The following is a 27,163-nucleotide window of genomic DNA, read 5'->3' as shown; positions in this document are numbered from 1 at the left end:
TTCCTGCAGCAAACCGATCCAGGGAGCTGGACTTTCCCCACCCACAATGCATCATCGCTGCAAACCCATCTCTAGCATGCTTGTATCCTGGTCGTGATCTGAAGTCATTGCCGCATAGAAGCTCTTGCCAGTCTCATATTTTAAACCATGAAAATGGTGAAGTACTGAAGATTAAATGCACTCTGCAGTACAGTAATCACACTTTAAGCGGGACGGGCCTTGCATCATGTCATCCAACGACCAGGGTGAGTAATATCAGTTGATTTTGTCGATAGTGTTAAGTTAGCCTCAGAGCTAAGTCAAGCTAACTTAGCTCGTTCGTACTGTCAACAGACGGCTTCAATGAGAGAAGGCCGCACGCTAGCCATTAGCTAAACCAGCTTTGTAAAACGAAAACGAATATAAGCAGACGCAAATACCGGACACAACGTTAACTCAACAAGTTTAAATTTGTAATACGCTCCAGCTGTGCATAATTCCCAAAGCTATTGTTAATACATTGAGGACAAAGTCAAGCGTTGATTAGCGTTGAATTTCCTTTTTGGCCTGTTTGCTAACATTATTAGCAAATACGCTCGCTGCTAGTCTGGTATCTGGTGGGATTGAAAAAAACCAATTGATTCCTGAATAGCTAAGCATAATATAAAATAAGCCATGGGTCCTATTTGCTTTCTCTTGAATTTTAAAGCAGACATAATGGTTCTCTAATCAGGTATTTTCCCCTTTTTGATCGCAGTAGCGCTTTTATCGATAGCTAATTTTGATAGCTCAAGGTAGTCGCCACCCCCCACAGCAAACTCTTTTATGGATGATTAACACTGATTATGCACCTAACTACCTGCAGTGCAGGCTGTTATTCTATGGCTTTTTCGCCAGTATCGTAGCTATACTCACAACTGCACATTTCTATAAGGGCACTATGACGCAGTTAACGCGGTCCGTATGTCCCCATAGTGATTCCTACATTGTGTTTAGATAGCATTGCTTTGTAGAGGCCATCTTACGATCACAATTACAGTAAGAGTTAATACATTTGATTACAAGCGGTAAAATACAGGCACCAGACTCTAAACACTTGAACAAAATTGGGATCATTTGGATTTTGGAATTGGTTGGGACCCCAAGGCCGGACTGACCAATGGCTTTTACCTCAAATAAAACCCATACAGAGATTGGATCTCTAAGAGATTGCTGGAGGGGGCAGTTAAAAATGTCACTTTATTCAGGATAAATAAGAGGATGATAATGCATCAAACAGCTGCAATCCTATTTTCTACACATCAGTTCTGCTACTACATTGGCAGACTACATTTAGGAGGCCATACTGACTTGGATGAAGGACCTCACACTGGATGACTGAATTGCGACTTGGCGGCAGCCTAAAATAAAAATATTGCAACCAGTTGCAATAGATGGCTTCCCCTTCCTGAGCCTACTCCTGCAGAGGTTTCTTCCTGCTTTCTTTTTCCCCACTGTTGCCAAGTGCTTGCTTAAAGGGTGGTTGTTTGTTTGTTGGGGTTTCTCTCTGTTATTGTAGGGCCTTTACCATACAATATAACTTGCTTTGATTCGACTGTTGTTGTCACTTGGCCCTGTATAAATACAATTTAAATGAAATATTATAGCGTTTAAATAAGACCACATCTTGCCAGCTGTCTGATATGCATCACTGAACAAGTCATGATGAAACGCACTGTATTGGGACTTTGTTAAACAGCAGTAAAGAGCCACTACAGGCATTAGACATGAGATTTCTTACCAAAAACAGATTTTATGTTTTGTTTTTTACTTGTTTGTTTGGTTTTTTCCATCTACTTCTTCTTATGGGTTATTTTATTTGTCTTTATGGGCCAGCTCTGGCTGTATTTTTGCCTGTATGTAATTTAGCAAGCAATCACACTTAGATATTTTATTTTGATTACCGTTTCTGACAGCATGAGCATACTGGAATGCTATGGCCTTTCTTTTTGTCAAGTTCATATGTTAAATTAACCAGTTATTCTCCTGCACTGCATGAATGCAGAAACTTTTTTAGCCTAACTTCAATGCCAAATGTAAGAGTTTGTGATTCGTGCCTTTAGCAGTCCATTAAACAACTGACTCATACATAATTATTGTTGACACTGATGGCGGTCAACTGTACAACAGTTTTTCTGTTGAAATCCCATGCTCAGTGCATGGCTGCTTTTCTAGGATGTTATTTAAAAATGGCAGCTTTATCAGGCTCTACTGTCAGAGTAGATTTTCGAGCTGAAAGCACAGATACAGAATAATTAGATGAGCAGAGACTGAATTATTAGGCAAACCAGATTCAAGAGCCCACTTTAAAGCTGCTAATTTGCCCTTTGAGTAGAATAACTTTTGCCAGAACAGAAAATGTGCAAATGTAAAAATTAAAATTGATAATAGGTTAATTAAATTTTGCTACATTATTTTCAGGGTCTTGAATATAGTTCTTGTTGCATCACTGACACACAGTTATTAACCTCTGAGCACACTGCCGGTGGAAACCTGCATGTCATGCCTTGTGTGTGTTTATGTGTGACACATGCTTCCTGCAACAGTTGTTTGGTACTTAATAGCACAAGTGGCTCTCTCGTTGACGTTGCCATAGACTGTAGACAAGGTAGTAGGCTCTGTGAATGATGAAAATGTCTACCAGTGGGAGTTCATTGTTAAACTTGTTTTTAATGGTTGGCTGTGCTGCTGTTGGCCGACATGCTTCCATTCGCTTTATCTTTATTAATTATTGGAATTATTTTTGGAGGGAAAGACGTGATGTGTTGCTTCATTCTGTTTGAATACTCTGAAGGTGCAAAGCATTCTCACTACAGATACACCCGACTTCCCACCGTCAGCAGTGACTCCCGCCATGCTGTGTAGCTTTTAACACTTTACTGATAAAACAGAAAATTATTCTGAATTACATCGTGTAATTTACCAGATAAAAGTTTCATGCTCGACTGTTTGTCAGGGAGCACCAGCCTTAGTTTTGGGGAGGGTCATGAAGGATGGTCTGCTCGAAATGGGTAGAGGCGAGAAAGGTTCATGGATGTAGAAGGACGCCCATGAGCTAAGCTTGATATTTAAATCACAATTAAATTACCTGAGCCTCTTCCAGCTTTGTCGAAGTCAGCAGAGCAGAGCACATTGTTATATCCACCCATCTTAGAATCAAAGTAGAGATCGCAATTTTCTTGGTTGAGTCTGATTTTTATTTATTTATTTTGTGTGACCTTTCATTATCAGCTTTTGCCAATCCTGATTTTCTTTCTAAGGGGTATAATTGATAGCGTGCACAAAGAAAAATCAACTTTTGCCAACAGGACACTGACATTTTTCTCTTTTTAAACCTTAATTTTTCTTTGTTCATACCAAGGCTTCTGCTTTGTGATTGGCTCTGATGTCTTTAGATTGATGGATTTGGATAGCTTTAGCTTAAGTTGCCTTTTGTAGCTTCTTTAAAATGTTTATGTGAGGGTGTTTTAAGTGTCTTATTAAGTTTGTTGTTACAAATGTTTTCGTGCTAGTTTCGTGCCTTACTTTGATGAACTTTTTGTTTTCACTGACACTGAAGCGCTTTCATGTTAATAGGAATTTTAGTATGTGGCCTGTATGAAACACACTGGCTGGTAATTGGATATAGAGGGCTTACAATGCTGAAAATGCACTGATTCCAATCCCTGGCTGATCAGTCAGTGCATCCCTAATTTAAACAATTTCAATTTGTCAGTATTTTGAGCATCCGTCCCTTTTTTTGCTCGTATGATGTCTGGCTTTCAGAGAATCAGATCATTGTACACTGCACTCCTTTGTATTATGTGTATTTTTTAACCTATTCCTATATAAATAAAGTTGGTTTGCCTGAATTGGCTACTGTGACAAATTAAGATCGTCCATGATAGACGATCTGTGTTCTTTCTCTGAAAGGTTTCAAAGAGTTTGATCAGTTTGCGTAATAGGCTCTTGATACACATGTCATTGCAACAATAACGGCAGTTTGTTGGGGTAAGGAGCATGTGCAGCAGGGTGTTTGCAGTTTAGGGGCATTTCAGATTGTGAAAAGCACATGGTCTGTTGTAAGCTGCAAAATTATGGCCAAAATAATAAAAAATAAATAATAAAAAGATGGACAATCATTTGATTATTGATTGCTTTTATTGAGGAAAAATACACTGTGCTACATTTCAGGTAACTAAAGAAGCTTTTCAGACAAGGTGTTTATTCACTTGACTCAAGTGCATCTCCTAGAAGGAAAATATAAAGTATTTCATTCCATTAATCAAACCTGGGCGATGGATATGACTAAAACTGGTAGCAAAGTACTTGAAAAGAGATTCCTCTTTATTTACCCTTTGATTGTTTGCATATAGCGCAGATTTTGCTACTTTGGAAAAATGATTGCGCTGAGAGGTAGCCCATCTTTAGTCCAGTAAATGTATCATTTTTCTGAAGCTTTCATTATGCAAAGTGTTTATTGGGTGCTTATTTTGGCTAAATGTGATTGCATTGGTTTTTCAGTGTATTTTTGTGAGCTGGATGGAAACTGATGCACTGCACAGGCTCACTTTCATGGATGTCTGAGCACCCATTGCTTTTTCCCTCAGCCTTTATTGCAGAGCAGTTTGTGGTGTGTTTTCAGGGAGTTGAAGAAGTTCATTGTGTTGCTGGTTGGTTGACAAAATTTGCCTTAAATACAAAGTATTTCCAAAGAACAAATGATGTTCTTTTTTCATTCATTTCATTCATTTATTTGTTCATTTCCAGGCACAAAAAATACCTATATTGAACATAAAATGCACAAAACATTTTATGTTCTCTTCACCACCTGCTGTATTAGACATTTGAAGTTTGTTGTATTTCTGTCTTTTAACATTATGTTACTTGTCCAGACTAGTCCAGGAAAATTGAAGCTTTGTTGCACAGGGAACAGCTGTGATTGGCACATGCAGGCACGTGGTCAGGTGCTGATTTAGGAAGCGCTTGATTTGCCTCTGCTTTGTGTTCCATTGGGGAAGCACGCGTTTTCAGTGTCGCTTGATCAATTTCAATTAATTGTGGGAAGCCAAAATGGTGATCGAGATTAAAATTCAATTAATTGTGCAGCCCGATTCCATAATGTTAGTCTAATGCTTTACATATTAAAGGAATTTCTTAGCTTTAAGATACATAAAATATATATTCGTAAAAGCGCTAGTTTCCAACCCAAAATTTAAATATTTTAATATATTTTGATTTACTACAACTCAGCTTTAACATGATGGTGGAGAAACATGCCCATCTGCGTTAGTCCTGCCAAGACATAAATTCATGTGTGGCTTGACGTTCAGCTCAAGTTTTGCATCATGGACGGTAGAAAAGAGACACTAGTCTTCAGTGTTTTTGACCAACATTTGCAAAGTAAATGTAAAAGTTTAATTGTACAGGCAAGGAGCCTCCTCCATTTTTAATGGATACACGGTCCCACTAAAACAAGCATCATAGTGAGAATAATAGGCCTATGGCATATGAAGAAAATGTGGGCTATGTCTCACCTTAAAACTAATTTTTATATATTTTGTAGTTATTTTAAGCCGTTGCCAGATTTCCCAAATCATGTTGAAAATGCAGACATATTTATTTTTGGGGTTATCTTTTCATGGAGTGATTTTTATCCTGCTTTATGTGTAACGAAGTGATTGTTCATTGTTAAATCTTACTGACACCGCATGTGATTTGGTCTTAACAGATCTGCATAAATGATAAAAAAGTGGTTCGAGCCACTATCCTGCTTGCCGCCTACCACCCACCTCTAAATCCACGTGGGAGCCTTCTGTTAGTATTTTACGTTGCTCTTGTTAGAGCTAATGTTGAAGCACAACTGTCCTTTTTGCAGATTTTGACTTTGATGAATATGACAAACCCGGTGCTGAGCGGTCACGCAGAAGGAGAGGTGAAGATCATGATCTTGAGAGGTAAACTATTGCATCCATCTCTTTATTATATTAAATGGCACAACCTGCTGTTATCATTGAAATGTGTGTAATGGATTTTGGCCTGTGTTTTAGAACTTTTACATCCCTTGTATTGGTCAAGATGCTACTGAAATTACTTATCTTTTATTGCAATAATATTATTATTGTTAAAAGTTGAGAATTCTATATATATATATATATTTTAAGAAGAGTTTACCTAAACAGGTTTAACTTGCTAGTTGAATAGAGAGTTGACAGTATTATGTAAGGCAGTATTAAGTAACATGCGGATGTCTAACTCTACTCACATGTCATTGTTTGTCTTTTTGCTACAAAAGTGATTTGGAAGAGGATTTGTTGGAAGAGGACTGGCTGTCAGGTAAAAAGGTAAGAATAAGCTAAAAGCTTTTAAAAGTCACATTTTTTTGCTGTGTGTGCTTTGTGCCAAGCTGTTGGTATGGTTTCTCTGCTTAAAAACCGGAAAACAACATCCTAAACATTAGTTGATGGTGTTTGTGGAACATTTAGAAAGTGATGCGATCAGTGGATTTGTAGCAGGTGGCTCCTCCACAGGGGGAATTGTTGATGTGAACCAGGAGGAAGTACAGTGGACAAAAAAGCACTCTGTTGACCTGTCCAGATTGCCTTCACCACATGGGAATAGAGCATCCTTTGGGGTTGGAGGTGGTCCCCTGCCCCCACACCTTAAACAGACACACCAACACACGCACACATCTAAAGAACAGTATGTTTAACACCATAATGGCCCTGTTTGTTTGTTTGTTTGTTTGTTTGTTTGTTTGTTTCAGAATCCATCAGAAATGTCAGATGAAGAGCTGAATGATGATCTTCTCAGAAGTGATGATGAAGACGTAGATCAAAGGTAATCCACTTATATCTGTGTCCTCATCTTTGCTTAGACTTCCATCATCCCTCATTTCTGTTTTATGGGATGTTAAAAATGTTTTCACTTCCTCTCAGTGGTCAGGATATCAGCGTCAATACCACATATACCCTGGGCACATCCTATGACCAGCAGGACAACTCACAGGAAGCAGACTATACCGATGACGTTGTGAACCTCGGTGCAGAGGGCTGCGAAGAAGGGGATGTGGAGGAGGCGGAAGAGTACCAGCAAGAGGATGAGGCATATACAGAGGAATATGGCCAAGAAGATGGCGCAGAGATTTCCGAAGACCAAATGGGTTACGCTGGAGAGCCAGCAGAGGCTGACGACGACTATCAGGATGGTGTGCTAAACATCCAAATCAATGAGCCTATTGATGGTGAATTTCAAGTGAGTTCTCACATTTCCTCAGTTGTTCAAATCTATGCCTAAACACACACACATTTCTCTCCCCCTTTTCTGCCCAGCTCTATTGTGTCCAAGAGATAATGTCAATTTTCTTGTCTCAGTACAGGGTCAGTCAGGATTGAAAATCTATTCAGGAGAAGGAGATGTTGGTCGGTGTTTTTTGGCAGGGGAGGATTAGATTCATTATCACTTCCTGCCGGTTAATTTCTCCATCTTGCTGACAAAGTTTTGTTGACAGCTTGTTTGGCGTGAGGTAATGCTCTGCTGTCGCCTCCAAATCCCTGTGCCATTGTGACCTTGGGCCTTGTATCTTTGGGGGAGTAAGAAGCTGCTTTGTGTCAGGGAGATGTGCTGCCAATCGGCAGAGGTTAATGTGGGGGGCTTTTATCTCTGCCTTTAGACTGGATCTGATAAAGTCTCATGCAGGTGAAAAGATTATTGACCTTCCCGAGGACACTCCATACAGTTTTCTAATGATTGATGTGAGTTTCCCTTTTATTCGTTTTCCTTTCCTCTTAGCCTGGGCTAAGAGGATCAAAGATAAGACCAGATCCATGTGCAAATGTCTGTTATGCTCCATTTACCATGGTGTGATTGTGTGTGTCACCTGACAGAGATATATTAGCCTACCGTCTTTCTCCAAACAACGATAAGATGTTGACCTTCTTAGCACAAGTGGCTGCCTATTTTGGATTGGATATTTTGGAGATGTCTGCAGGTGTGGAGGTGTATTTCAGCTATCTGCAATGCCTGTTTACAAGGTCACTAGACTGCATGGCCTTGACATTTTGCTCACTGTGGTATTCATTGAGCATTTTGTGGAACAGTTTAAAGGATTAAGCTGTTCTTGTGCCTCCCTTGGGGCTTACTGTCCATCCGCCTGGTTTGGTTGGAATATCCCCCCCCCCTTTTCTGCCTTTTTACGTGGCGCTGCTGCTGGCAGGTTAATGGAGCACAACACCTAACATCACCTAACATCACTGCAAGACATACAATCTGACCTTATTCAGCCATTGGTATTTGTTCGCTGGCAGCTCATATTCCAGCTATGTTGCACCTTTTGTGTGTTGATTTTTTTTTTTTTTTTGACTGAGTTGTGTATTTGGATCACAGCTCAGTGTTTGCATCATGGGTTGAAGTGAAATCAGCGTGGACAGTAACGGAGTGATTTGTGAGGAGTCAGTCAATGATATTTTCACCATCATTGAAGCGGGGAGGAGTGTTTTTATCTGCGCCTGCATTTCTGTATATCATGTCAAACATTTACATCTCATTGAATTTCAAATGCTGTCAGGAATAGTAATGAAGCCTTGCTCCTACTGTTATGATAATTTGAGTTTGGAAGGGGTGGGGTTGTCTGGTGCCTCCCCAAAAACCTCACCATAGCATTTTTATTTTATTTATTTTTTTGTCCTTTTTTAATGAGAAAAGTTGAAATTTTATCAATCTGCACTGCAAAGTATGTCATCATGTCACCTCTTGCGTTCATTTCAGCTCTTAGTGATGGGAAAAAAGATAATATATAACAGCATTTTTATTAAACAGAATGTTTTTTTATTTTCAACAGAAACAGGAAAAATAAAAAATTATTTGCTCATTGCCGGTCCTAATCAGAAATCTGTTGTCAATTTATTGATGCATATTAACCGTTTCATCTTTAAAGGATGAAGAATACGAAACCCCCTATGGTGATGAGCCTCTTGATGAAGATGGAGCCCAGCAGGAGGAGGGCGCAGGGGAGGACACAGAGGAGGTGGAGGGAAATCAGCAGAATGAAGACACTGCTGAAGGGAATCGAGTCTATGACATGGAGGAGGTATTCTGAAGCCAGCTTCTTTAGATTCATTGTTTTTATTTCAGTGTTGAAACGGGATGAACAAGTGGTGCTACAACTTCACATGGTACAGTCAAGCTCGAGGGCTGGCTTTGTTAGCTAGGAATGCATAGAGCTTGATTGGTAGCAATGGGAGTATATGCTTTAACCTTTTGGCTACTGGCCCCCAACTGTTGGTGTATATTCAATAAACACCAGCATGAATTTTAGGATGTCCTTTCATGCAATACAGCCAATGATGAAATTAAACACAGCAAGCCACAGAGTAAAAATGGTGAAGCAAATGTTAGGATAGGAGACGTCTTCTGCTTCTAACATCGGAGCATGTCCTTCAGGGTGAAAATGAGGCTGTGCGAGAAGAAGAAACAAAGGAGGAATCGGATGAAGAAGACGAGGAAGATGAAGAGTCTGGCCGCATAAGGTTCAAATCTGAAAGAAAGGAGGGCGTTGTTGTGCGCCTGGCAGATGCAGGCTCCAAAAGGCGGAACATCCCTGAAACACTAGGTACAAATTATTCCTACTGGGAATAATTTATTCTGTATCCACTGACAGCCTGAATGCTTAAAGATGCTGAAACATTGAATCTCTCTAAACTCTTATAGGCTTCATTTACATTACTTAAACTTCCGTTGATTTAAGTTTAATGTATGAGTGCCTCCTTTTCCTGTTCCACGTATAAACAGAACTGTCAGAGAAGGCCAAGCGAGATTTGATGGAATTCGAGGAGCAAGAACGGCAGAAGAAACAAAATCGTCACGGAGGCAGAGGCCGAGGTGGGGGACGAGGAGGCAGAGGAAGAGGAGGCTTCCCAGGGTTTGAAATGGGAGACTATAGAGGAGGAAACCGAGGAAGAATGAACGACCAGAGATTCCCCCCGATGGGAAACATGGGCTTGCAGGTAAAGCACTGTCAAGTCATCCACCTGAATGTTTTTAAAGCATTCTCCTATTTGGCTGCACAGAGCATTGCATCACTCAGTACTGTGTCACTTCACTGTAAGGGAGCATGAGGGCTTCACTGAATAAGATGATTTGAAATGGCTCAACTTTTTACCTCCTTGTATTCGTCACAGTTACAAGGCAGCGTGTCTAAGTACTTGACATGTATTTATTTTGCTGCTGCTCTCCTTCCTATCTAAAAGCACCACAGCAATGGTTGATTACACATGGAAAGAAAGTCAAAGCACTCTCTGCTCCCCTGTAGTCAGTGATATATGGATTATAGAAAATGATTTAGCAGTTGTTCATTTAGACAGCATTATAAAAAATTGTTTGCTCTTTACACAGGACTGAGCTCCAACCATTTAATCTTTTGATATACATTTATTATTGGTGAAAAAGTCACATTGAGCATGTACCATAATGTGCATGTGTATGTGCAAGTAACTAATACTTTTTCAGCACATCCTGGGCCTTTTTATACACTGGTATATGATATAAATAGTTACAATGTAAATTAATTTTATCAAATAAAAATGTTATTCTTTTTTTTGTGTAGGTGTGTTGGGTTTCTTTACGTTTTTAGATCAAGGCTTCAGGTAACAAATAAAAGTATGAGTTGGGTGTTTCCCCCGTTGTTCACAGCTTGAGACTGTGATTAAAGTGATTCTTTTTCAAGGCTAGATGAAATCCAACTCCAGCACTGCATTATTTTAGGTTGTATTAATTAGTGTTAATAGGCTTTAAAATTCAAAACCAAACGTAAACACTGGAAATGAAAATTTAATGGCACAGGGATGACATGCCAACACCACAAACATCCTGCTGGCTGCCGTTAATGAGTGTGCGCTTTTTACAAGGCACTCTAGTTGTCAGGCTTAACTATTTGACTAATTTGGTCACTGGCATGTTTGTTTGTTTGCTCGGTAAACATATTGACCAATTATCAAGGACCCATTTGAAACATCACCTAACTATATAATTATTTTTTTGATGCATCGATGGCAGGGATATTCCAGTGGTAGCAGGTGGCATGACTTTTAAGTGTTGGCTTTGTTTGTTTTTCTTAATTTTTGTAGCATATTTCAAAGATTTTATATTTTTATTGAATGAAGGTTGATGAAATCTAACGCTGGGTTCACAGTGCAAAAATTGTCTACCTGTAATGATGGTCACTGTGGCAGAGTTAGCGATCATAGTCATTAAAAACCTGCCTTTTTGTAACTGAGAGACATGACGGAGTACTTGCTGTTTCTCCTTTATTAATCATGATTGCACATGATATCTATTGAGCTACACTGGCAGCATCATTCCTGTTTTACTTTGCTCATAATGGTCAACCTCACAAAATATTCTGACATAGCAGGTTGTCAGGACAGTTGCTCCAGTTTCCATCCATTGTTATCGTTTTCGATTAACAGTGAAGCCTACATCATCTGTATGAGGCCACAATCAGGCTGTTATCACAGAGTCTGAACCCAGCATAAAGAAAACAGACGTATATCGTATTTCTACCATACCGTCTTTGCTCTTGCTGTTGAATTGACTTGTTGGTGTGTCCTCGCATCATAGGAGAATCCAAAAGATCGGAAGGTGTTTTGACGGGTTGTTTTGGTTTTCCCTCCTCTCTGCTTTCCTTTCTCTTTCCAATTAACAGCAGTCCTCGCGAATGCTTCCTCCTCATCAGTCTCATCAGCAGCAGCTGCATTCCCCGCAGCACCACCCCTCACGTCCAAGCGGACCGCCTCACTTCCAAGATCACGGGCGTCCGCTTCCTCAGCAGCCCCTTCAGCCCCTCATCCCTCCGCACATGTCTCATCGCTCCCCGCCGCTGCGACCTCAGATGGAGCCGCCACCACGACTGATGAATTCCCCGCCACCCAACTTCCCTCCACATCACCAGCAACAGGCTCCACAACCTAAGAACATCCACATTAACCCCCACTTCAGAGGGCCTGCAACGTCACCCGTTCAAGGTACCTTTCTCCAGCGTCAACCCAGTGCTTTCTGGGTGACTTTTGTTATTTAACCTAATATATCCCTCTTATTCAGTTTTTCTTTGGATTAGTGTTAAAACTAAAATTGCTGGAGAACTTATATATTCAACAGTTCTGTCCATTAACAAAGGGATCAAGCCAATCTCTCATAATTATATACACATTTACAAGTTTTAATGCATAAGAAACCACATTGCTTTAGAGAGTCGTATTTGTTGTGTGCAACTTTTTGGAGTCAAAGACATAACACAAAAAAATCGAGAAATTGACAGGAAACTGAGAATCCCACCTGCGCACAAAGTCAGTCAAACGGTGACTTCATTAGCATTTCCAGTGTTTGTTATTGTAGCTTCAGTGTCTGCAAATAATCTGTAAGTGGAAAAAATTAGTTTATTGAACAGTTTTCGATGCATAAACTTCAAGTAAGCAACACAGCGTTTTGCCCCGGGTCCTTGTCCGGCAAACCTCTCGGCTGTGAGGTGGGGAGGGAACCCCCACTCAGTGTAGCCACACACGCCTGAGGCTGTGACCGAGCCAGTCTGCCATCCCATTAGTGATGATGGTCAGTTCTTCATCTTTGGGCCGTGGTAGTAATTGTAACTGATGGTTTCTTATAAACTCAGTGAAGTTACAAGAGGCTGTTTATCTATTTGCCTGTTTATTAAACCACAGTAACTGGCAATGGATACTGTTAGACATCTTTAATTTAAAAACAAAACAAAAAACAGGAAATGAACACAGATTAAGGACAAAGATAAAAGTTAATCTAGAAGTTGAAAATCTGGGCTTTGGCCTGGCTTTCATATGATGCGAAAACCAAGCTAAAACCCAAATTAAGCCATGTTTCTTTATGGTGGCTGGAAATGTATTTAAACACTTTTTAGAGTAGATTCACAAAATTATGCCATATATGACCCGATGAGATGTCTTGTCAGATTTTCTGACTTAAATTTGTTAGTATGGGCAGTGAAGATGAACAGTGTTACAATAACTCAAGTATGCATTCATTCACTGAGATGGGTTATCTGGCCTGTCTGTCCAGGCCGAGATTGAAATTGTGTTAGGAAAGCGTGTGCAGTGTGGGCTGTGCTCCCAAGAGAAAGGCATTTGCTGGAAGATCGGGGGGTGCCTGAGGTTAGGATTGTGTGTGCATATGTGTGCAAGTGCATTTTATTTATTTATTTATTTTTGTACATCTGTGTTGTGCAGTTTATATGTTCCACTTTAATTTTCTTTACCAGTGCTGGATGTTGGCATATGGTTTCACCAATGCTTATTAAGAAAATCCCATTAAAAAAAATAACATTTGAAACAATAAAAAATTTCTTCTTTTATATTTGTTGATTCAAGCAAGTATTTACTATTTCCTTGAGCTCCATGGTCTGTACCTAACTGGGGAGGGGGCAGATTTGTGCAGCAACACTGAGCTAAAATTTAACATGTACCCCTGACTAAGAGCCTTTAGCATGGATATGTCTAATGGTCTCCTTCCTTTCTACAATCACCACCCTCTCTCTCTCTGCCTACTGCCTCTCATTTTCATTTTCTCCCCCTCCCCCTCTTGCTCCCTTTCTACCTCTCATTGCAGTGCCCTTGATGCCTCCTGCTCAGAGCCAGCCCAGACCTGCTGTGGGTCCTCAGAGGTTCCCTGTGAGTAGCAGCTGCTCCTCTACCTCTCTTTCGCCTCACTTTCTCTCCTCCTTCACACGGTTAGCGTCCCTTTTAGTGAGGGCAATATCATTACTTCAATTAGCCTGTCTGCCCAGGCCAAATACTGTTAAAGAAAATCTGTAAACACTGATAGGAGCCTGGCTGCACAACTGGAAATGCGTGATAGGGGCTTTAGGCGGTCGACTTTTAGAGGTTGGGGCTGCAGTGGCGGGACTTACTTAGTAGCTCTTTATGGATGGGCTGGGGCTCAGACTAGTCAGCTTGGCATATAATGGAATTGTGAAACCAGGATATACTGCCAGTTAAAATTCACTTTCCACAAGTTTGTATCCCAAAGGCACAGAGACCTTTTTCGAACAGTATCTAAATTAGTGAAACGGGGTGGTGGTTTGATGGGGCTCGGGTGTACCACATATTGCAAAGGCAGAATTTCACGTCAGACGGGCTGATCTTAAGTCGGTGATTTCCTGAAAGAAAAGGTCCTTTATTTCACTCACAAAGAGCCCATCCAAGACATGACAGAAATGCCTTTAAAGTAATTACTGTATTGAAGGAAATCACTCGCTAGAAAGTCACCCAGGGTGCCTTAAGTTACTCCATCCTTCTACTTAATGATGCTCAGGCATCAGGTGGTGCTGGTACTGACTGACATCTTTCTGGAGAGCGCCTTTTATATGGATTTATGCAAATGAGACATTGGAAATGGCTGCATCCAATTGCGCTCATGTGAATTTACAACCCTGCTGCCAGATGCCAGACCTCTGCACAGTAGTCGGTCTTTGTCAAAAATGTATTTTTATTTACACACATTTCTGGCCTTTAGTGTCAGTATCACAGCATTCCGGTTTCTTGAGGTCTGTGATTGTGCTGGTTATTGATGGCACCGTAGCAAAGAGCTATTTTGGCAGTACAAGGGTGGGTTGGAAAGGTATCCAGACAACTGGACTGATGAACAGCATAGTGTTGGATTCCCCAGCTGTCAATTGCATTTAGGCTGGTGTTGCCAAGGACACAATTTGAAATGCAGGTGACATACCAGCCGGCAACATCCCATTTATCGGCGGGCACCTGATTACTCATGATTATCATACATTATCATCCCATCAAATTTAATTGTTAATAGGCCAGGCGAATTGGGGGTCATAGCCTCTAGTATTACTGCATTAAATTTTTGCTGGTGGAGACAGGTTTTGAAATATTAATCTCAACACCAATTAAAGTCATTATTACGAATATTTTTACTCTTCACACATTTAGTTTCACCACAAAAGAGCTGCAACTAAGGATTATTTTGACAATTATTTTGATTTGGTGCCCGTTCTCAGTTAAATATTGATTAATATTAATGGAAAAACCAGGAAATAGCCAAGCATGCGCTTTCTATCTGCTCAAAGCTAACTGTTAAAGTCAGAAAGCTTGTGTTGTCTTAAACCTAAACAACAAATGCGTTTTAAAAAATTATCCGATGATGAGTCGTGTCTGAGAAAGAGACGCCTGCTCTGCAGACACTTTGTAGGAATCTTTTCTCCTTAGCTATTATTAATTTACAGCAGTGTTCACTACTTTGAAAATAGCACAAGTAGTAAATGATATCAGTCTTATGTTAAACCCAGAAACAAAAACTCAAGTTTCCATTCTTTGTTATATAGTTTGACATTTGGCCCATCTCTGTTATATTTGTCACGGTTATCCCATCACAACTAAGCACTGTCCTTGCATCAGTTACATACCGAGTCGACTGTTTATCAAGGATTAGACGTGAGAGGATGAGCCGTGTTATTCGAGAGGTATTATATGGACACTGGAGTCCTCATTGTGCAAACCTGCCTGCCTGACCTTTCAGAATGGCATGATTGTGCCCCCATTGTGATCCTCAGTCTTTGTAAGCCTCTTTGATTAACTTTATGTTAAGCAAGTTTTTGGGACTCTGGCCTTCTAGCTTTCTAACACCTCTTCTCTCTAAATACCTCCACACAGCAGTGGAATAAAGATGGATTAAGCCTTGATAGCATCTTAAGTAATTTACAATAGGCTTGGAGGAGGCAAGCAGCCCATTTGTGGAAGTGGCACGTGTTGAATAGCAGGTTAATTTTTCAACAGAGATGGATGTTTAAAAGAATAAAGGAGACAGTTATGAGGGGGATTCGAATTCCAAGGAGGGATTAAATGGTTATCTAGTTTTCCTTGGAAGATAGATTGGGAGTGGTGTGCATGCGATGAGTGGAAAGCTGTCTAACATACAGAGTGGTTGAAACAAAGATGAGGGCACTTATCCCCTCCTGAAATACCCTTTCCTTGTTAGAAAAAAAGCCTTTTAGAAGCCCCGAGTAGCATTAATGCAGGTTTGCTCACAAATTCATGCTGAAGGGTTTCTTTAATATTGGCATGCATATTGATGTTTACAACTCAAGATTCTGCATCTTTTTAATGACCCTAGCACCTCAATTACAAGCGCTTTCTGCCCAATGCAATACCTCACAAATTCCCATTTTTCATTAGTTTAATTTGTTTGTGATTATTGAGTTCCCAGAATGGCCTATAATTCATGAGTTTTGTGTTTTCCCAGGGACCGGGAGACTTTCAGCAGCACATGCCTGGTAATTTCGGTCAGCCCCAGCGGCCCCCTCATCACATGGAGCCTTTTAGGAACCAGCCACCTCAAGGCCCCCAGGACAGAGAACCCCTCTTTATGGGAGGTGAGTCTCACATCCAGCCTTGATGAGGATAACAAAGCTCTCTTAGCATATTTAACCCTGTTCATCATCACCTCTGGCGCTATACCTACAGGGTATGCTGCTAGCTTTCTGGTTAGCAGAACTCATGTAGAATTCATGTGTGTATATATTTATATACGTCAGAATGAAACCTGGAAATGGCATTATACATATTTCATTTGCAGAGTTAATAACCAACATGTTTGTTTTTCCGTTCACCTTGAGAGAGCTGGCTGTATCCGTTTTTCATGCTATAACAGTATACATCCGGGGTCTTAGTTACCGGTGTAGTCTCAAGGAAAGAAAGCTGACATCTCCCTTATGTTGTTGTTATTCCTCATGTGGAAACAGAGCGCACAGATTCAACACGGTTTCCAGGGCAGCACATGTTTGATCACCAGGGCCCCGGCCCTCTGATGAACAGCAGCAACAACCTCCACCAGCAGCAGCTGCCCAGCCAGGGCCACATGGGCTTCGGCCCACCAGGACCAGCCTTCAACCACCCGGGCCAGGGCCCGCTTGGACTGTTTGGGAGAGAACCCCCAAGACACAACATCCCTCCCCACCAAAATCACCCGGGAATGGTGAACTTAAATCAACAAGGTGGACCCCCCAACCAGCCCAGGCCTTTCATGGGCCCTCGTCAAGCTTTTGGCCAACAGGGGAACCTTTTCCCTCCTACACAAGTTCCGTTTGGGATGCAGGTACGACTAAGAGTAAGTGATTTCTATAACCACTAGATGTCTGTGTGTATTTGTGTCTGTTTGTTTAGTGAATGTTTGTTTATTTAACCCTTTTTCTCCTCTTCTACCACAGTTAGACGTGCTTTCTAAATTCAATAATTTGGTCTGACTAGTAATCATATTCATTGCTGCTAAAGTGTTGAGGCTCTTGTGTTTGGCACTGCTGCATTTTGACTGGAGACATAGACAAGAGCGCCCTCTAGTGATTAAAGCATTATTTTAGTACTATTTAGTTGGATGCATGAGGACACAAGTTAGAGCTCAATTATGTAGAAATTTCTCGTTCCAATGTTGGGAACAACTTTCAGAAAAACTAGTCCTGTTTCTGTTGTTTCAGAAAAAGATGTGTTCATTAAGCTTTTCTTCCTTTCCTCCTGATTTTTAAGGGCTTAATGCACGGCCCTCCTGTTTCCCAGCTTCCACATCATGATCCGCTGTCACCCCATCAGCCCATGCACCAGCAGCAGCAACACCATAGGCAGGACTTACCCCACCATCAGCAGCCGCCGCTAAATCTCGGTGAGCCTCGCCCCATCATGCACCATGGCCAGAATCCTTTCCATCAACAGCAGGGGCATGGCAGCCCAAGGCAGATGAATCCCCGCCCTCTGAACCCCCAACAGCGCCACATGTCTAACAGGCAGAGAATGGTGAGTGATTAACATATTATCTCATTTATTTTATTCTTAAACTGGTCGCAGTTTAAGAATGAAAGAATAAAATGTTGCCATTGTTGTTATATGTATCGCGTCTATTTTTAATCAGTAAATAAAGACTGAGCTAAATGGTTTGAAAACATAAAATTTGGCCTTTTCTTCAGAACACACCTGTCTCCAAGCAAATGCAGCAGCGCAACAGCAACCTACGTGAGCTCCCTGTAGCACCTGGCAACACAAACACGAACAGCGCCCGCCCTGCCACCACCCCCACCTCCCCCGCTGCCAACATCAAGCCTGTTGCCAGGACAACACAGGGGATGCGTCCTGGGCAGAACACTCAGCCGATGCCTGACGGTGGCAAAGGAAGAGGCCAAGCTGTTGCGAAGACTGAATCACAGCCTGAGGGAGCAGGCAGGACAGTTGTTCGCAAGGAAATTCCACGCACGCCGTCCGGCGTGACACCACAGGTCAGGACTCGAAGATCAAATTTTTGTTGGTTTTTTTTTTTTGTCAGAGACAAGGACAAAAGAAATAAATTTTAAAAAATGAGCATGTTTGGATAATACATAATGTGTTTATAGTAATGTGCTGATTTTTTTTTTCCAAATACACTTTTTTATAAATCCTCTGGTATACAACACAGTGTCAAAAATGTTAGTTGCAGCATTGTTTTTCCTGCATCATGAAATTCAAACCATCGTAAGCTCGTGTCCCAAAAGTAAAAGAAGGAAATCGGTGTTAGAGATGAACATTTCAAGCTAAAATACTCTAAAGTAGTCATAGGAAGCTATTTGACTATTCAAAGATTACCCCTCGGCACCCACTCTCATATGACTGTGGATATATATGCTCTATATACCTGGAAAACTATGGAGTGGTTGTTGTCATTCATTCTTTAGAACTTTTTAATGGCCATAGATGTTTTTTCTTCTTTTTTTTGTTTGTATCAGAGCATCTAATGTGTGTCTAGTAATTGTTAGTGAAGGCGGTATTCTTCTGTTTTAGTTAGAATTTATAATAGGCTTGGAGGAGACTGGCAGACAACTTATAATTTCATTGCTGCCACCTTCTGGTAGTACTGTTGCATTACATGCTACTAGATGCCAGTAAAAACAGGGGAATATTAATATATAATAATAATACTATACATTATTTTTTAAAGTAATGTAATCTAAAAACATTGATGTGTGTAATAAGTACAAAAAATAACTTGCTGTATACTAAAGTCTTTGGATTTTTACTTGCTAAAAATTCACCAAAAACCAAATCATATATTTGCTGATGACATTTTCACATGCTTTAGACTTAATGCCCAACCCAAGCACTAATGATTAAAATAAGACACAGTGCTACATCCAGGAAGTGAAGTGTGGCAGGCATATTTCCAGCTTGTGTTTTGTGCTACAGGATCCTGATGAGGATGAGGAGACACGGCAGTATCGTCTGAAGATTGAGGAGCAGAAGCGTCTGAGAGAGGAGATTCTAAAGAGGAAGGAGATGCGACGGCAGATGCAGGCTGGTGTCAGGAAGAAGGAGCTGCTTGAAAGACTTAATGCCCAGGCACCAAGCCAAGGCACCACTACTACACAAGCTCAGCCCGAGCAATCAAATAAGCAAATACCACACCCTGTACCTCCAGCACAACAACAGCAACAGCAGCAGCAGCAGCAGCAGCGGCAGCAGCAACCACCACCAGAACACAAACCACAACAGCAACTGCAACCACAACAGCAACTGCAACCACAACAGCAACTGCAACCACAACAGCAACTGCAACCACAACAGCAAAGACAGTTTCCTCAGAGAACACAACAATCAGTAAATCCCACATTAAAGACTGGCAATATAGGTAACACCATCCCTCCCAGCAGTGCTGCTCAGACCCCCGCGCCCCGTCCCAATGTCAAGACACGGCTGCAGATGGTAAAAGGCAGCATTCAGCAGCAACAGCCTGCCCGGCCTGTTAAGCAACCCCAACAAAATCAGCTGCAGCCAGTGCAGCAGCGAAGAAACAGCGCTTTGCAGAACGTAAACCGATCTGGTGCTCCGATCCAAACCGTTCAAGTTCCTCAAAGGAACGTACCTGATACTCCTTCAGCGAGTCCAGCCCTGGCTCAGGCTCAAGGACCTAAACTTGGCGCTAAAAGAACTGTGATGCAGCGGGCAAGGAGTACTAGCTTCGAGCGCCAGCAGGTGCCGCAAAAAGTCAGAGTCGTCAAACTTTCAGGAGCGGTGAGCATATGATTTCATTTTTATCCTACACCTCTTTGCCTGTTTTGGTTTGACATTTATTTGATCCTCTTCAGCAGATTTTACCCACATGGGAAACTACACAGTTTTGAAAGGAAATGCCACTGATTGCCCTCACTGTCTGTGTTGCAGTCCAGATGATATCTAACCTATGGGAATGACATAGTGATGTCTGTGTCATTTTGGAAAAATTGATCTGTTAAGAGTTTCCTCTCTTAAGCTTTGGGATCTGGTATTTAACACAGTGCCTTTACATACATTTTACCTAGAGAACACAGAAAGGCTGGAGGCATTAAAAGAGAGCAATATGACATTTATCTGTGGAGTTGGGGACACCTCATCACTGCTCCTAAAGGTTGATATCCTCTTTTCAGGACAGAAGAGTATTCTTTTAATGATAAAGGCCTCGGAGGGGGTAAAATAAGAATGACGGTAACGGCGGTAAAGTCCAGAATTACCACTGCTGTCTGTTTTTGTACTTGCTTGATAAGTTACTGCTGTGGCCTTAATTGCACATTAATCTTTATTGAAAAACCACAAAAGCGTGCATGTTAAACATTCATACTTGTCACTGATGAGATGTGTTGGTGGGATATGATAGTATTTGAAATAAGCTGCTTTTCGACTTCATCCCAGAGGATCAAGCCGCCGAACCAAAATCACAGGCTGGCTGCAGATGAAGATAACTGGGTGTCAGCGCGTTAATGGAAACCTGCGCAGAGCTATCTGATGTAGCGCATCTTGGAGAAAAAAAGAGGAGTGGGATGTGAAGTGGGGAGAGAGAGAGATGGAAAGGGAAAGAAACGGCTAGGGCCCTATAGCAGCAGTGAAAAGAACATTCTCCAGGTGCTCTCTCTTCCACATTGTTCTGCTGTCATCAACGGGAGCTTGACAATGTTATCTCCTTTCCTTATTTTTCCTCACACTCTCTCTCCCTTTCTTGTCATCCCTCAGTTGCTTTTTTCCCTCAGCCCATCTCTCAGGTGCGAAGCAACAAAAGATGCCAATCCAAGACTCTTGTAATTAATCTTTTTTGGTTGAAGGTGGTGGCGGTGGGGGGAGAAACATAATACCTGTGTAAGAAAGTTGCCACTTTTGAGGATTTGGATTTGTATGGCTTAGGCACACAGATAAGAGGCAAATTATATTTTCATCAGGGATAATACAAAGCAGTGCAAAACACAAAAGCTGGGGAGGAGGGGAGCGCGCAAGGGAGATGGGGTACACATCGAGCTGCTGTCGTTTCAGTGTAATGCAGCTTAGCATTTGATGGGCGCAATCAGGAGCTGTGATTTCTATAGGAGGGATTAATCCATTTATTCTCAGCTGGGGACAGGTCAGAGATATCGCCTCTTTTCTTCCCTCGTATTGATCTGTCACATCTTTCTGCAGACTCGGGGAGGAGACGACCTTCAATTCCTCCCTGCATGTCAACACAGTTGAGCTGTGACTTTATTTGATAATGAGACCATCACCTTGTTGAGCTGATCTTTATTCTCCACAGCCTGGCGGATACGAATCCAGCGTCCAGTCCTGACAGATTTTAACGCTGTAGATATGTCCTTGCATTTCTCCCAGTTGCCCATAAACCACTTTTCCCTAAATGCTTAATGTGCATAAGGTGATTTTAAAAAGTGGGAAGTTTATAATTAATTATTATTATTTTTTGAGATGCTAAATTAGTTTTGCCCTCCATCATTCCCATCCAGAGTGGAAAGGGGCCTGAGGCCACAAGCAGCCCAGTACAAGAACAAGGCGCCTGGCCAGCAGCTACGCTCAACCAGGGCATCCAAAGGAAAGTTACCATGACAGGACAACAGCAACAGGGACCAGGTGGACCGTCACAGGCTAGCCGCGGGGGCATGGGCAACCCACAACAAAACAGGGTATGCTCAAAATGAGCTCCGTTTCTTTTGTGGTGTAGACACTAGAGAGAATTTCGCCTGAAATGTGATTATTAATGGAGGTCAGTGCACATGCGATGGCAGTTCTGCTATAAAAGAAGCTGAAATGACTCCTGTAAAGTTGTCCTGTGCCAGTGGCACTCCTGTGGCATTCAGTAGACGTACCAATCGAGGAGTTGTAATAAGACAGGACAGTATGCCAGGTGCGGGAGTATTGACAGGCTGAAAATGGTGTAACACAGGGGGACTACACAAGGTCCCCTGGCCTCTCTGCACGCCTGTCACCGCCAGGCTCCTGTCACTGTTACCGTACTCACTGGCGCTGACAGGGTAAGGCAGCCACCATAACGCTTGCATGGCTCCTCTCCCTTTATGCTCCCCCGCCCCCCAACGCATACAGACATATTCCCACTAGCTCCTCTCCTCTCTTCCTCCTCCCCTCCTCCTCTTCTTCCTCCCCCTCTGCTGCTGAAGCAACATATCTCTCACTCACAAGCTCATATGAAGATATGCCACGCCGCTTGCATCGTGTTCTGATGTTGATGTTCAATGCAGAAATATGACGAGTCAATCATGTGAAAGCGTGACAAGGCTGAGGTGTGTGAGAGGGGAAACGTGTAGAATTTTAAAAATTTGCCTTTGTGCTCAGAAAACTCTCCACACGGCTGAATGCACTTGCATGCCCGTTTTTAGGAGGAGAAGGTTCACTCTGTACATTTGTGGTCTCTCTCTCTGTTTTTAAAATGACTCCTTCCATCGATTTTAGGTTGTTGTGTCAGGCCGGGGCCGAGGTAGAGGGGGTAGCCAGATGGGTCGAGGTCGTCCGATGCCCACCAGACAGAGCCAAAAGACTGCTGAGAGTGAGCGCTGCACTGTGTCCATTGAAGGCCTCTCCTCATCTACAACCGATTTGCAGCTTAAGAACCTTCTGAGGTCCATCGGCCCAATAAAGGTGGGTACCAAATACATCACCCTGGAGAATATGGTGTATTTATATTGTGTTTTCATACCTCGTTGACATGGCTTGGCTAAAGCTGAATTTATGCATTGTTTTTACATTAAAGCCTCATACATCACACTATTAGGTGATCTGCTTTAATGGTCAGATTGTCCTGTTGTAACCCTTTAGGGATTGCCAGTCATTGATAGCATTGCTACTAAGGTAGTTTGGCAGAGAAGGACCCTTTTAGAGTACACATGTGTATAGATACACTAAGTTATGAATCTTGGGGGTCTTCACTCCCCCCCCCCCCACCCAAGATTAATAAAAGAAATGAGCTCAATGAGTATCTCTGCACGTTTAGTCAGATTATTCTCCGAATTGAAAAATCCCCCCTCGTATGACGATGCTGCATACACACATTAATTTTAAAGTGTGCAGAAGTCTGAGCGTGTGTTTGCGTGCACGTCTCCGTGCACACCCAGACACATCTGCGTTTGCAAGTGTTGCTTATATGTGATGTGACATGAAACTGTAGCGAGGTAGATTCAGTTTTGAATAATCTGTTATGTTATTTATTTAAAAGATTAAATGATCAAATTAGGTAAGAATTGGCGAGATATTGCCGATCACTTTGGTCATCTTGACGCCCTACTTCACACTGAAAACTTAGAAACCACATATTTAGTGGCACCCACCAGTGACAGCAATGGCGTTTCTTATCTGCAATCCCACAGCGCCCTCTGTTGTAGTGATTCGGTAGGTTAGCTTTGAAGATCCAATTGATTATTCCCTTTCTTGTTACCACCCCCGCTCCCCCTTGCGGAGGAAAGGAGTATGCACTTCTATTTAGTTGGGCCTTTCCCCCCCATTTTTATCCACTTGCAGACTTTCAAAATGGTGCCCCAGCAGAGGAAAGCATTTGCTACATTTTCCAGTCCCCAACATGCAGCGAGTTTCCAAATGAGCTTCCACAGGTACTGAACACAGCTCCTTCCTTTTATCTTTGTAAACATGTCAGACATACTCCAGTAGACCTTCTTATATTTTCCAGTTTAGCTGCTGTACAGTGTCATAGGTATCTCCATCCACAGTGGCTCAAACATTGTTATCACAATTATCACACAGGCACATGATTGATTTGTCCCACATTGATGTGTCGCTGATTGACGGATGAGGAGCGTTATAAAGCCAGCGGGTCCTTTTGCAAGAAGTCGCTCTCTCCCAACGCCGGAGGGTCTCCTGCACAGCTCCAACCTGGTCTACAGATACTTCTCCATTTCTTTTGGGGGTCACTAACATTCAACGCCTCTGCACATCATTCATCAAGTCGTCTCCCATCGAGCTGGGACAGTGAACACAAAGACATTTAGCTGAGAGCATGCCTGTGTTTGACTTTTTCTACCAAGTGTCTGCAGTTGTGAAAATGACACTGGAGAGATACTGGATACCTTCTGCTATTTCAATGTAGTTTGTGATTAATGTTTATTTTGCATCTGACATGGACACTATAAGTAGAGCTCATCATGGGATAATGGTTGCTCCCCTCTTTAGTGAAATCCTTCGTGACAAATGACACTTGAACGCTGTGATTCTAACGTGACCACTTAATAGAATTTTTTATGTTATTAGTGGTGTGGTGCTCATATAGGGGGACTTGTTGTGGTGGGATGCGGTCAGCCTGTTCATGTAGTGGGTCTCCCCTGTCTGTAGATGGCAGTATTTTATCACTATTGGTGTTTCAGTCTTTCTCTCGTAGCCCTGCATTCGGGTAGCTGTGAAGTCTGTTTTTTGGTCTATGGCACTACCTAGTGGGGTTCCTGCATATAGGCGGAGAGGTGTCCTGGTTGTGATGATTCAAGATGTCATAGCAGTGACCAAAACCCAGCTGGGATAGGCTGTGATTATTTTTTTGCTAAATTGCCTGTGGTTTAAAGAATTGTAAATGTGGGCACTGATGAGTTGATTTCTCCTGTTTTTCAGTTTTATTGTTGCTTACTAAGTCCTCTCTCTCTCTCTCTCTCTCTCTCTCTCTCTCTCTCTCTCTCTCTCTCTCTCTCTCTCTCTCGTTCAAGTTAGTTGGTTATTACTCAGCTTTTAACTGTTAACTAGAAAACATTGTGGATGAACCTTTCATGCCTTGTTTGACCTGCATTTTAGTTGGATGTCTGATTATGTAGTAGTTAGATTTAGGTTGTGCCGAGTGTGCTTTGGGGCCGTGAGTATGTAGACATGTTTTTTGAGTTTTCTTTCTTTCTTTTTAATGAGCTTGGCAGGGTATTTGACATTGTTGGTAGATGGAAAAGAACTGTTTCCAGTTCTCTGCAGGATAAACAGACATTTCTGTGAAGTTCCTCGAGGATACATTCCTTACTCTCCTCTGGAATTGGAATAAGTTTGGAAATATTTACCCAAATTTGAGTGACTATCAGCTTATTGATCAGTAAGCTGCACAGCAGACTGTTTTTCCTTCACGCAGAGTGGTCAGATTGGATAAAAGAGGAGGAAATATAAACAAAATTCACCTTAATACTTTGCCCTGGAGACTGTAGAGAGATACATTTTCTAAATACACTAATTTCTCTTTTGTCAGTTTTACACATTTTTTCCAAGGCATCACTTACTAGCTCGTCACATTTTAAATTTTTTTTGTTATTCAGATTTTTTTCTCCTCATCACAAAACAGTTTGTGTATTGTAGTTGTAAAAATGTGTTAAAAGTTTAAATGCAGACGTTTTTTCACATCGAAGACTGAAATTGTTTTATATACATTATTCAAAGGGACGAGACAGAACAACGAGAGGGGGCAACCATTACCCGCGTAGTGATCATGTGCATAAGTCAGGCTTTCACTCGATATTTAACTCGTTAAATTTTTTTGAGTTCACTCACGTTGTATCAGGAAAAACAACTTTTATATGTAAAGGATATGCTGACGTGTCCAGATATAAGTCATTTTTACAAGTATTTTGTTTGTATTTTCAAACGAGGAATGACTGGACCACATTTGTGTTAAACAATACATTTGACAAAAAGTTTAAGGTGAAAAGAAAAAACGAACAAATAACCAAAAACAAAAGTGTAAATAAAAATATGGCCAATATACCGTGAACATGCAGGTATGTGAAGCCACTTGAACTTTAGCCCAAAGACGTGTGGTTGTGTGTGATGTCCATGTGTTATGTGCCTTTATGATAACGTAGTTTTCATCTTCTGTGCCACACTTTCTACTCCTTTGTACTTTTTAACGTATTCTGTAAGTTTGGGGGTTTTAACTATGCAACATATGACGTAAATGCGTTTGGAAACTTGCGTATTTTCTTGGGATGAACCACTTTTTTAAGTCATTTTTGATTTTGTAGGTTTATAGACGCAAAAAAAACAAAACAAAAAATGAGCAGTATTATGGCAAGAGATACTACCTCAAAGTTGAAGGGGAATATCACTGAATTTATTTCCTTAAATGAGAAATTTTGGCCTGAAAATTTAGCATTGAGGTCATCTGAATGTGCAGCTCCATAAAATGAGAAGCATTGCTACTCGGCTGGTAGGGAAAAGGTACGAGTTTTATGCCAAAAAAAAAGGTCACCACTTTTATTTTATTCTTTTAATCTGTCTGGAAGTCTGTTCCCAGCTGTGCCTCCAGGTGGCGCTACAGATTAACCTCCCTGATTTTGTGGTTTGAGAAATGTGTACTGATTGGCTTCTCTGTCCTGTCTGCATGTGTTGAATCACATCACAAATTTAGTGGTATTTCCCTTATGTTACTTGAAGTTACTAATAATCCATAAAGGTTTAAAATAAGCCACCAGTACATTCTCAGCAAGTACCCAAAGTATTCGATCCCACAAATTTCCTCTTCTTCATATAAACAGTGAAGTTGTGGCGTTTTTTTTAAAATTATTTATTGTTTTATTTATTTTTTTGTATGTTGCAGAAATCTGGTTTATTTATGTTTTATTCTTTTTTTGTTTGACATTTTTGAGCTTTTTCTGTGTATTGACGGTTATGTATTTATTGTCTTTCATGTTGTGGGTTACTCGCTCGAGTTTTAGTGCTACGCTAAATCCTGTGGATTTGAAAGAGTAACGGCAATGCCAGGTCGTAGTGATATTGTTATAAGACGTCAGGTCTTTTAATACCAGAACAGATTCATATTGAATCTTATCTGTACCTTAATGTGAAGAATTTCATACAGACGTGTACTGTGAATTTTTAAAAGTGATTAATTTTAATTGGGGGGG

At 41.3% G+C, this 27,163-nt stretch overlaps 1 protein-coding gene across 4 annotated transcripts; it reads left to right on the top strand.

Moving 5' to 3' along the window:
- On the top strand, positions 1-27,163 carry rbm33a (RNA binding motif protein 33a). Of its 4 annotated transcripts, none has more exons than XM_005912375.3 (19): positions 2-245; positions 5,876-5,954; positions 6,293-6,341; positions 6,764-6,837; positions 6,936-7,251; positions 8,933-9,085; positions 9,439-9,607; positions 9,787-10,001; positions 11,699-12,017; positions 13,627-13,688; positions 16,276-16,405; positions 16,775-17,127; positions 17,553-17,816; positions 17,987-18,292; positions 19,233-20,057; positions 21,785-21,961; positions 22,746-22,931; positions 23,808-23,896; positions 24,048-27,163. In XM_005912375.3, exons 1-19 carry the CDS (start codon positions 227-229, stop codon positions 24,094-24,096), a joined length of 3,834 nt encoding a protein of 1,277 aa, XP_005912437.1. In that variant the 5' UTR covers positions 2-226; the 3' UTR covers positions 24,097-27,163. The 4 variants fall into 4 exon arrangements, with proteins under 4 accessions (XP_005912438.1, XP_005912437.1, XP_005912436.1 ...); XM_005912374.3 differs by having other exon boundaries at positions 16,775-17,139; XM_005912376.3 differs by lacking the exon at positions 23,808-23,896 and having other exon boundaries at positions 1-245; positions 16,775-17,139.

The sequence above is a fragment of the Haplochromis burtoni genome, unplaced genomic scaffold, assembly GCF_018398535.1.
Source record: "Haplochromis burtoni strain Fernald_Lab_line unplaced genomic scaffold, NCSU_Asbu1 Contig_1, whole genome shotgun sequence".
NCBI lineage: Eukaryota > Metazoa > Chordata > Actinopteri > Cichliformes > Cichlidae > Haplochromis > Haplochromis burtoni.
This window is presented reverse-complemented; position numbering and strand designations above follow the sequence as displayed.